The 12,236-nt window shown below is 39.5% G+C and overlaps 1 protein-coding gene across 1 annotated transcript in view; it reads left to right on the top strand.

Moving 5' to 3' along the window:
* The first annotated feature begins 1,686 nt into the window (after positions 1-1,686).
* Positions 1,687-12,236, top strand: part of dock8 (dedicator of cytokinesis 8) — a 52,000-nt gene continuing 41,450 nt past the window's right edge. Inside the window, exons 1-2 of the mRNA XM_074669739.1 lie at positions 1,687-1,966; positions 11,172-11,271. Of these exons, the coding sequence (XP_074525840.1) occupies positions 1,914-1,966; positions 11,172-11,271 (153 nt within the window). The 5' untranslated portion in view covers positions 1,687-1,913. The remainder of the gene's footprint in view (positions 1,967-11,171; positions 11,272-12,236) is intronic.

Here is a 12,236-nt window from a genome sequence, read left to right as displayed (position 1 = left end):
AAAGGTACAAAAATTTTACGGAAGGGCTTTGGCATAAAAAAACAATTTGTGAACCACTGATCAATTGTTTTTCATCGTTTGATTCTTCAGAAAATGAAAAAGACAAAATTAATCCGGTTCTACTCGAAAGATGAGCTTCTCTGAACAGATTATTGTGATAATAAGTATTGACCAGAAGAGGGCGCCGTGAACCAAAGTTTAGTTGCTTAAATCCACACTGGTTGAGTTGTCCCAGTATATTTACAAACAAAAACTTGACCCAGATTTTAAGAATGATAAAATATAATCACAGAGCACAAACACAGAAAATAAAAATGACAATAATTATCAAAGTGAAACAGATAAATTTAAAATTCTCTTTTCAAAAGATCCCTAGACAAAAAAGAATCCCTATTTAAAATGCAAGTCTCCTTTTTTGCCAGCTGTTGTATGTGAGCTATGCTTTGTGACTTTTCTTTTGGCTGAACCATGGAGTGACTGTTGAATATGTACCTGAGTTTCTCGTGCCAACAGTCAAGAGAGTACTGCTTTACTTCAAACTATTGTAAGATGTCTTGAAATATTGCCCTTTTAAATACATTTTTATATTTTTTTTCTCCAGCATAGTTTTATAATAGATTCCATGAGAAAGGAACTGCATCTTCCTTTAAAACCAAAGCAAAAATTACATTGATTACTGCTCTTTTCCTTTTAGAGATTAAAAAAAAAAGAAGTGTGTCCAACCTCACCCCTCCAAGTTGTTTACCTTAAAGCTTGTTGACTTATGTCACACCACTTGCTGTGCTAGTTCTGGCTATTTTTCCTGCATTTATATCCTGTATCCTATATTTTTAAACATCAGCACCTGTTCAATTCTAATTGAACTCAAAACCATTTGACTTTACCTTGAGACCCTCTCTTCATGAATTCTCAAGAGTGTCCAAAGGTCATAATCCTGTTTTTGTTTATTCACATTTGTTGTGTCAAAGCCTGAGGTAGCGTTAACCTGATGACAGCAGAGTTGTTTCCCCTGGAGGAACCTGCACAACGGTTACCCTTGAAGCCCTTTTTACTAAAAAAAAGAAAAGGTATCAGACATCAAACAAGTTAACACTAGATGGCCACAAGGTTTATTCCCAGAGCTGCAAATGTTCAAAACATAGGCCATAGACTGATGCTATTTTATTTGTGCAAACAGTGAAAGCATTATATGTAGACCCTTGTGCGTTGCTATTGCGTGACAGTGGTGTAAGAGTTTATCTGCCACTAATACCTCCTTTCCTTGCAAACTGAACCCACAAATAGTTAAAATTGGTGTCTAAGCATGTGACTTCTCGTTTTATTATCGCATTGCAGAAACAGAAGCATGGCTTTAACACACAGAGGAGCGTCACATCTATACAGTCAGATACATCTCCACGTGCATGTCACTTAACAGTGAGGTCCCCTTCCCCCTCACTGTTACCCCATATTTGTTCAACTTTTACTTTTTGTGGATGCAATTTTGTTTCATTAACTGAATCTTGTATCCTAATTGTGATGAAAATTACATGTTAAAATAGAGAGGGTGCAGGTAAGATACTGAGTTTCTGTACACCGTGGAACTTGTCGCCACAGCAAGAGAGCGCGCGTGTCTCGTTCAGCGGCTGTTCCATGAGGTCCCCTCCCACCCTCGCGCCTCCAGCGTCTGCCTCTCTCCCCCTCTCGCGCTCTATCTCTTGTTCCCTCTCTCTGGGATGGCTCAAATCAAATGCGGAAGTTTACACCCATCAAAGCTGCTGCCGCCACAAGCAGGATGATTTGAGTGTTGACATGACAGTTGAGCTGTAGCCAGGGGAAGGAGAAGCGGCGGCTCGCTGCTGACAGGGAGGCGGCACGAGACCGCAGGACACACACCAAATCCAGCGCGGGCGGACTGGACCTCAGACTCACATATGGCTTCTCTGGGCAGTGCAGAGCGACGGGCTTTCGCTCTAAAAATCAACAGGTAACAATTCTTTCCCAAGTTTTTATGGCTTCGGGTTTAGTTGAAGAACGAGCTTTTGGTACTTCCTTGGAGATTTGGGAGGGAGTGAGCTCTCTTGTCTTGACAGTTGGATGGGTTTCAACAGTGGAGCAGGCAGCCACATGTTGTGAATGTTAATGCAGCAGGTTATTTCACCGTCCCAAAGAAAGGCTGCCTGGAGGATAAGAAACAACCCAACTTTCTCAGGAGAGTTTTTAAAGTGAAAGAGCGTCTGGCAAAAGCGACAGCCACGTGAGACAACATGAAAAGTTTCTCCATTGTTGGCCTGTTATCTCCATAAACTAATCATAAAGTGGAGAAACAGTGTCAAGTCCTCTGTACGTAAGATGATTGAACTATGTTTCACCAGTGCCATTTCCTGAATGAAAAATATCAGGATGTTAATAATAGCCTACTGTTTCTTATTCTCTATGATCGTTTCCTGTACCTTTAATGGTCTGACTTACACATACAGCTGCTATAAATGTGGACCGATGTGGTCATAGTTCCGGCTATGATGACACTTGCCAGGTGTGGAGGAAGCATCAACAGGGAAGTCTATTGTGTGGTGCAGCTCCTTAAAACAAATACACTTATATTTCCTGAGATAAACAGCACAAGCTTTAAAGCTTTGTCATACATTTCATGCATGTCAGAAAGGACTGGCTCAGGTCAGTTGAACTCATTCACTTTATGGAAACAGGCAAGGGCAAAGTGCATGCAGGGATTTGTTTGGGGCAAATTCAGCATGATGGATAATGATGATGCAGACCCAGTTTGCAAGACAATCCTTCAAATGCACTTTTGTAATTATCAAAAATCTGACTCGTTGCTTCTGCAGCTTTGCACTCAAAGTTTGTCATGTACAAATTTGTGATGTGAATTGACAATGTAGAGTAAAAACCACACTCTTGTTTTAAACAGCAAGAGAAGTCATGGAAACCTGCTTTGCTGTTCTGATGCAGAGTTGTGCAGAGCTCAGCTGCTGAGGGATGTAAGTGATCTTAGTTCGCAGCCTGAATCCAGTGATGAGCCAGCAGCAGCAGAGGGTTTGTTTAGAGGATGCTGTTGACAGAGCACTGTGTTGACTACTGTCTAAGGAGTATTATCAGCATACTTAGATATCGAGGAGTAACGCACTTTCTGCGTACAGACTGTGATTTATAAAGGCATATTCTGTAGATTTTACATCATATTCACCTCACTAAAGATTTTGACATAAACTGTTATTTTACTGTTACTGATTGACATTTTTTTTAGAAGATCAGGCTGTCAGGACATGTGTTACAAAGAGGCTAATTTTGTAGTCCTTTAAACACAAGAGTGTAGCCATGACCACCCTGAAATCTCAATTTTGTATTGTTGTTAGTGGTGGCACTTGTATTAAAATGAACTATTGGGGTTGTTTTTCAGCTGGCTGCTAAAGCTTCTTAACATTTCACCGTGGAACATTTCCTTATATAGTGACTTTAAATAGTGGCTTCAAACGAACATCCTGTCTCTCGGGTCCTAACAAATAACATTTTAGTAAAATTTAGTTTAAAATTCTACGCAAGAATATAAAATTTCTGGATTCATTTTATATAAGAAGCTAAAGTTGATGTAATTAGTGGAGAGACCCCCCTCTGATCAGGGCAAGCCCCTAATGTCTACCACACCTGGCAAGAAAACAGTCAAATAATCACAACTTATTTAACATAGCTAAACACACACCCACAGAGTCTGTGGGTAAACAATGCTGAATAGGTCAAACAGGTCTGGTGAACTGAAACCCCTAGTTTTTGGTCCTGTTTGCTGATTAACTACAACATGTCTGTGGTGGTCCCTCATTGCCCTTTTCAAGCAGTTATCCAGACATAGCCTACATACAGCTCTATCTGTAGACCAAAATATGACAAGATGCCTTCCGTAATCTTGGTTCATTATTTAATCTAGCCAGTAATTGTGGAATCCAGCTGTGAAGGTGACCACTTTTTCATTTTGTCAAGTAAACACACACATCCCTCTGACTCTGCCCCAATTTCCTGTCAACTTTTTAAGGTAAAGATTATCTACACTATGGTTAATGAGGATCATGTGTGATGGATTGATTCATTTACCTATATTGGGAAATCATAACTACACAATCAAGACAGACAGAGGAGTTATGGTTTTGAGAAGGTTGAAATCATGTTGAGTCCTCCACAAAACAAATGCATTCCACATATGGAGAGTTGTTGGTCAACAGGGGCCATATTTCTTGAATTAAATAAGGATTTATTTCCTTTCCTCACCTTCATTCTTCTCTCTATCTATCAGGACAGAGTGTGAAGGAAATCCTACACTGTGGACACCATGTTGTTCTGGTTTCACTTCTGTTTTTTGAGGCAGTTTTGAATCAGGAAACACATGATTCAGCATAAGCATGTGAAAAAGGGGAATGGAAAAAATGTAAGAGATTGTGTCAGTCAGGAATGCAAACACATCAGTGAATCACGGCGTTAAGTTTTAACAGAGTTGAACATTTAATACTCATTTGACCAGTGTCTCTTGCTAGCATATGGTAGCAGGTGTGGGGACAGCTGTGGACATGGGGCCTCTATCGCTCAATACTCTTAAGTGGTAGAGGGACCGGGATTGAGTTGCATCTGGTTTCCTCTGGGCTCGTCTTAGTGACATCTGTTAACCCTCATGACTGTTGGTGGTCGGCTGTGGGGTGACAGGACGCTTAAAAAGATACAAAACTTCCCCTCAAAGAAACTTTTGACAAGTGCCTTGTGGTGGAATCTTTCATTGGGTTTCTTCCTTTCTTTGGGTCACTTCTTTTTGCCTGGAGCTACCAAATGACTGCTGTGCTTGTGCGTGCCTCCCTCTGACAGGAAGCCAGGCTGTGATGGTGCTGATAGCAGTAGGACCCATTAAGTCTGCAGACATATGATAGTATGAGACACTGTGGGGACATCCCTTTGGTTTGCTATCCCCCCTCTTGTCATGCAGACCACACCACTCTCTGTTTTCCTATGTTTCTTTGAGGATCAGATTGAGGATGGTGGAGCTAACGTGCTAGCTAAAGAAGACATGCACACTTGCTTGAATAACTTGACAACAATGATAAAACAGGGATAACTGTAGCTGTGCAACAATGTCTTCGAATATATGTCTCCTTGAAGAGGTTTGCTATTATCTGATATGTAGCTTTTTTTACTGGAAGCTTAAGGAATGCTTGTCAATGGGTCCAGAAATGCTGACAGAACACACCATATGCACACACAGCAAGTTGAGGCCTGCCGTAGACAGCATGACGTAACAAGAAGGGCCCGACCTCCTTCTATAGGGAGGGGATGATAAAAGGTTTTCACAGGAGACCTCAATGAAATTTCTTCGTCCTTGGCTGTGAGTCCATTTGGAAACCACTCAGCCATTGTGGAGGTACATTTTTTAAAGTATGCTGCAATATGATGACATTCTCAGGGAAATATAAAACAGCTGTTGTACAGCTGATGATGGTTAGTGTTCACACCAGATGACCCCTGAAGTTTAACAGCAGTACTAGCAGACTGGAGGTTTGTTTGACAGCTCTTGGAAGAGAAGTCACACCCTAAGCTGCTTATCAGATGCTATTTCATTCTGATTATTTTCCACCATCTGGACTTTGTCTTTGAATAAATAGACTTTTCTTTCCTTGCTTCTTTAGACTGAAATAGTAAGCACAGTGAGACAGAGGGCTTAAAGTCAGTAGTTAGTGTCAAAATAACCGAAAAAGTATGCATACATAATCATTATTCGTATAATAATTATTATTATATTATCTTTTCATTTATGATTAAAGGGTTATCAGGCCAAATTTGTTTTAACATGAGCCTAATCTCTCATCTGCCCTGATTTAGCTGCAGTTTGCTGTCACTTGTAATTCTGGCTCCATGCCGACTCCCCGGGAGCAGCTGTTTTAAGAGTGCCATCCTCATCACCGCTGATTACCACTTCTAATTATACCTCATGAAAAAAAAACCCAAACGGAAGCGAGTAATTATTGCTTTCAGGCTTTGTTTTCAGCTGTCTTCACAAATATTTTTCCATTGATTTGCTGTGGTTTCATTTGATTTTTTAAAGACCTTCAGGCATGTCATGTTAACATCCTTACAAGACATCAGGTTACAGACAGCTATCAAGTTACACAGGAAGTCCCGCATTGTGTTCAGATGTTGTAACCTGGACACCACTACAAACATGCCCCAGATTTGTAATTGGATTCTGGCCCTATCTTGACTTTATTTTGAAACCATGTTTTAGTCAAGTGTTTTAATTCTGCACTACATTCTTTTCACTGTCTTTAGCTGCAAATGTTAAACTCTAGTTTATTTAAAACTCCTGTGTGGTGGTTTTGAGCTGGTTATAAAATACACAGAAATAAATACTGGTGCCTCTTTATGACCTACAGAAACCAATGAGACTATCAGCAATAAGTTGAAATATTTCTCTAGTGTAAATGTGAATTCATGTAACTGGTGCCACAGGGTAGATGTCAGACAAACTGTGAGTTATAACAAGCTGACATAATGGCTTCCTTTTGTTATGCTATCCACAGCAAATATTCACCACATGGGAGATGGATGACTTTTTAAAAAGAGAGCTGGATGGGAATGTTGGTCAGAAAACATTACATACACATGTAAAAGACAAAATTAGCAAAGAGCTGATAGGTACCACCATGAACATTGGAGTCACAAAGATCCAAACATACGGAAACTTTCTCATTGGAGCTTTAAGACAAAAAAGTGCACAACATGTTTTTAGTGTGAGATGGAAGCTACATTTGATCATCATACCATTCTGAGCTCAGATGTTTGATTTTCTTTGTATTGCACTTTAAAAATGTTAAAGAGTTTTGTGTACATGAGCCATTCCGGTTGGATGATGTTGGGTCTGCTTGTTTTTATTTCAGCATGACTAAAAGAGTGGTGGCGAAGAATATGCCTCCTGGGGAATGCCACAATTGTCACTCTGTGAGATCTCACACCAGAGGCCTTGTCCCCTTAAAAGGCTACTCACTGTCAGGACGGGTAAAACAAGAAGGTGCAGTTAAATTTGACTGAACTCCTTTCACTCAGTCTTTTTGACCTTTATTCACCAGTGGATGACCTCTTACCTAAGTGCATTGCACTCCACCGTTGTGTATTCAAGTGTCGTGTCTGAGTTGAAGAATTAATTTGAAGAATTCCTTGCCTTCAGATAAAAAGGTTTCACAGACCAAAAGTAAACCCATTACCTACCAAAAGCTTGTGAAAATCTTGCAGCTACAGCCAGAAGATCAGCCTTGCTTATTGGTTTCTGACACAAAATCAGCTTTGGCTATCATTTTACCAAATCCAAACCATGGATTTCCTCACTCTTATAAGAGCAGCTTTGATTTTATTTAACAAAAGATGCCACGAAACAAGCCCTGTTGAAGAGACAGATGCTGCTTGTTGTGACAATCTGTTTGTCTACCAGTGGTTAAATAATGCTGGCTTTGCTCTGCTGGCACTGTTTTACTTTCTGTGTCTTTTTTTAGACTGGCTCTGAATATGTGTCAGTGTTTGCAGGTAGGCAGTCCCACGTGTGCATGCATTTCTGAATGTGTGTGCAGACATTACTGTATACACGCACAGCGCCTGTCTTGTTACAGTTGTGTTGGTATGATCTCTCCAATGGCAATAAAAGATAGAGAGGGAGGGGGACACATGAGAGGTTGTGTGGGCTCAGTCTGTACACAGGGTAGGGCATGTTTCTCAGAAGTCAACTTATGTGAAGGTTTTATGGGGTTTAGGGTGAGTCAAAGCGCAATACAGCTCAGACAGTTTGTCCTTGGGCGAGAAAAGGCTTTTCTGTGTGTTCAGAGCATCAGAGCAAAACACACACATATTGCTGCATAGTTTGTGAATGAGCAATTTAGTCTAGCAGTATATTACAAGGCCCATTCCTCTTCAATTATTATACAAAGTGAAGCACCCTTAAACCAATAAGACCAAGGAGGAGATGTGTGAGACAGATGTCATAACTCTGGTCTCCTCTTCAGACGGCTTATGTGGAGGAGCTGAGAGAAGAATCTTTCCTTATGTTGACCTGAAAGCTTTCTGCAGCTTTAAGCTTTACAGGCTTATGTGATTTGGAGCTTTAAATTTCAAGATGTAACTTAGCATATTCCCTTTGGATGTTATTTGAGCCTGGCCAGTGGTGTCCGGCTGATATGAGCGTATGGCCATATATCAGTATCAGAGTTTGTGTTTTAGATGAGGCTAATGGGCAAACTTTTTTAATAGAATGATGCAAAATGCAATCAATGGAGTGGTTTCGAAATTATTACCAATTAACTGGACTACAGCACATGGAACAAATAACCCAATGCATATTGATGCTAAATAATGAGAGCATTAAGGGAAACTTTTGAGTGTTTCTGTGACATTATATGGGTACAAAACCAATGTAAGGTCCTCATTAAACAGGTCTATTTTCTGAAAAGATAAAAATTCTGATCATACCAGTTTAACCTTTTGTGACCTACAATATCAAGTCAGTCAGAGCATATTTTTACACTTGTACATGCTGTAATGTCTTTTTTTTGCATAAAACTATTGCTAGATTAATACAACCCTTACATATCAAATTTTAATAAAATTAGTAGTTATTTCCAGACTGATGATATACATTGCTTTAAAGTGCAATAAACCTTAAAAAAACAAACAAACAAAAATACCCCACATATTTTTCTACAACTGTGAATGTAAAAAACATGATGATGTAGTTTCAACGTTGGAAGGGATGTGGACAACTGTGATCTGGATCGATTGATTTTGTTGTTTACGCTGTATGCTGGAGTTCTGCAAACACATTAGTGGAAGGAAACAGGGCTCTAGGACAATTTGAATAAATGATATGAAACTGTAACTCCCCAGATTTTTTGCCAAAAGAATGATGGATCTATCTAATCTGGTTTCAGAAGTCCCACCAGTTGGAACTAAACATGCTAAGTGTAGCACTGGGGCTATGCAGGGCTCTATGGAATTAAGAATTAAAACTCTTGCTACACCCAAGTCTACTCTTCGAGTAAAACAAAGGTTGTATATGTTGAAAACTGTAAGAAGAGTGGCTTTTAAATAAATTTGAACTTCACACATATCTATGGTTTCTTGTGGGTTAAGGTTGATGCCAAGTCTGCCTGTGGCTGGTCATTCCATCAAAAGCATGGATATCTGTTGTATTATTACGTTAGATTTAAGCATATCTCTGTACTTCATTGTCTTGACATGATATCTGAATTACAACTCAGTTATGTGTTCAAATAAAAAAGGTCTGCACTGCTTTTTTTGCTCTTTGTGTACATTTGTAGGCTGTTCTCCCAGTCATTCAGTTATTATGTTGACTCTGCATGTTCTTTGATCAACAGGAGTTCCATGATACAAAAAGAAACTTGACCCGTGAAACTGAATTGTAAACTCTGACAAATACAAAAGTGGTCGTGAAACATTAACCAGCTTGTATTCCTTGTTTTGTTTGAGCATTCAACGTTGCTCCACAACAAAAATGATAGTTTTCAAATGTTTTCATGAAGCTGTTGCACAGACTTTATATGCCTCATGACTCTGCAGCTTCAGTGGTTTTGACATGCTGGTATTCCTTCATTGCGCTGGCGTTTATGAGTTGGTGGTGGTAATTAGTAACAGGGCTGTCTTAACAATGGCCATGAGGCTTAATGAACCCATGAGACTGACCAGAGGAGAAGCAACAGGGAATGTGACCCATTTACTCTAGTTTTTGCCCTTTAACTTTTCTCCAGTGTCGAAATTAACTGTTTACAACATTTTTACAAATATGAGCAACTTTAAAACACACAAACACTTTACACACATGCCTCCCCCCACACATACACACAACTCTTTCATCAGTGAACGGCAGTGAATAAAGCTCTTATTGTGAGAAGAGTTTGTTAGGGTTCAAATGATATGGTAGATGAATTACGTGGAGGAGGACGGTGCAGACTTGAAATGAAATGTTGATGACAAATTCAGGACACTGGCTTTGTTCTTGTCATGCTCCTTGTTTTGGAAAAGGCTACAGGCAAACACTCAGACCCATACACACACACACAGACACAGACACACTATCCCTATCTACCCAACATATTTGAATACTACCTCATTCTTATGTCATACTGATTTTCTGCTAAACCTGACCCTTAAATCAGGACACCATATTTGTTCTAGTGCTTGTATGGCTGCCAGCATGACAAAGCCTTTTTCCACAGGCAGCAGAGATGTGCTTCTGTAAAGAGCCAACAATAGTTTGAATGGAATCACCATGGCTGACCAATTCAAACTAATGTGAGCTGGAACAATAGTGGACCTGCTGTTGCATCTCTCATTTAGCTTCACTGTGTGCTAGTCTGTTTAATTCACCGTATTCATTGGATAAATTCCTCTCATGCAACACTGAGGTGGGAATTTTAAACCATTTAACTGCTTACTGATTGCTTGGGTATTGAAAAGACAGATAATTTCAACCATTTATTGTGCTAAAACACATTTAACTTATTAGCTACTTGTAGGTAGCTGGTTACGTTTACATCAGCTCTATCCTGGCTAACATCATGCTTGACAGCATGACACAAAATAGTGGGAACATTCTAGCTAACAGCAAAGTATGCTGTGAATTATCTTAAATACATAAACTATTGTGGACCAGCTTGGTAAAAACTGTTAACTGAAGCATTTAACCAATTTATAATACTATTGGAGCTAGCTAGCTACATTAGATTATAGTTTACTTCTCTTTTATTGGATGGTGTCAAAAGTAGTGTTAGCTAGAAAGCTAATGCTAGCTGTAATCTCACAGCAGCTGATGATTCAGCAGAATTACATATTCTTATTTTTTGTTTGAAATGTGGCTCCACACAACTTTAGATTTTCACCATCTCTTGTACCCTTTCAGTTGCTCAAGAAAATTGAGACCTGTGAATGATTTCTTCTATATTTTATGTCTGTGTGCAAACTTGGAAACAGCGGGTTGACATTGCAACAGTACTTTAGCTTCCCACATGAACACTACTGTGTAAAGGGTGATGTTCCCTGTTTTTTCAGTGCCTGTAACTATACCTCTGACTTTGTGTTGTTACTATTTTCTGCCCTTTGTACAGAATTCCTTATGAATCCTTTTGTCCCCTTATTCTGTGCAGACACTCTTCTTCAGAGATCAGACGACACTTTGGTGGAAACTATGGCTTTCATCACAGCCGAAGCAACTCCAACGCTTCAGCCTCAATGTGCTTCACAGTGGTGAGTTTTGATCTGTTAAGAAAAATACTTTAGCTTCTGAGATAAAGTAGATCACTCTAAAGTAATCTTGGAAATATTTGATTGATTCAGTCAGAGCAAAATAAAACCATGCATAGAGTTATTGACATTAAACGTAATGTGCCCATAGCAAGCAGGAAGAACTGTAAGTTTTGAATCAGTTTATTTGAAACCGTTTTAAGGCACTTGTTTACAGCTGTACACAGACACTGCATGACAATAACAACATAATAAAACGGTAAAAATAAACTGTACAAGAGATGAGAACAAGAAAATTCAAAAGCAGGAAACTGACTAAAAAAGGGTGCTGGTAGTGGATTGAAAGAAAGATGAAGATAAGCAGACTAAAAGTGAGCACTGACTATATTTTTTATCTTAATACTAATGATGTATTAAAGGTCAGATTCATACAGATGTCAGCAGAGCGGCTCCTTCTAATGCTGCACTCACTCACTCACTCAGCTTTAGTGTTTATGCTTACACCACCCAAAGGCTTAAAGCACTTCTTCTTCACACCCTCCTTACTATCATTAGTGATGAGTATGTCTGACTCAGTGTGATCTGTTCTGGAGGATAATCATTGAAATTCAGCATCACTATAAGATCCTGCTTTTTCAAAAGAAGCTGTCTGCTTTTCTGCAAAAAGTGATCTTTTTTTAGGTGGAACCTTTTTTCCTCCTGCAAAAGAAAAGATGGAAACTTAGTCATGCTCTGTAACAGCAGGGCTGACACTGGATGTGCTTTGATTTAACAGAGTTTTGGTGTTGCTAGTATCTGTTAGTTTCTGCTGAGGATTGTATGTCATTATGACATGTTGTTTTCTTGCCTCTTCAGTAGACGCTCAGCAGACAGTTAAAGTGCTTCCTTCTCTCAAGCAGGCAGACAGGATGATGCACAGTAATCCGTTGCAGGGATTTGTTCCCACTCATCTCTCTGTGGTACCCTCT

The sequence above is a fragment of the Halichoeres trimaculatus genome, unplaced genomic scaffold, assembly GCF_033239565.1.
Source record: "Halichoeres trimaculatus isolate MK-OKI-2021-1 unplaced genomic scaffold, fHalTri1.1 fHalTri1_scaffold_5, whole genome shotgun sequence".
Classification (NCBI taxonomy): domain Eukaryota; kingdom Metazoa; phylum Chordata; class Actinopteri; order Labriformes; family Labridae; genus Halichoeres; species Halichoeres trimaculatus.
Note: the sequence above shows the minus strand (reverse complement) of the source record. Positions and strands in the feature narration are given on the sequence as shown.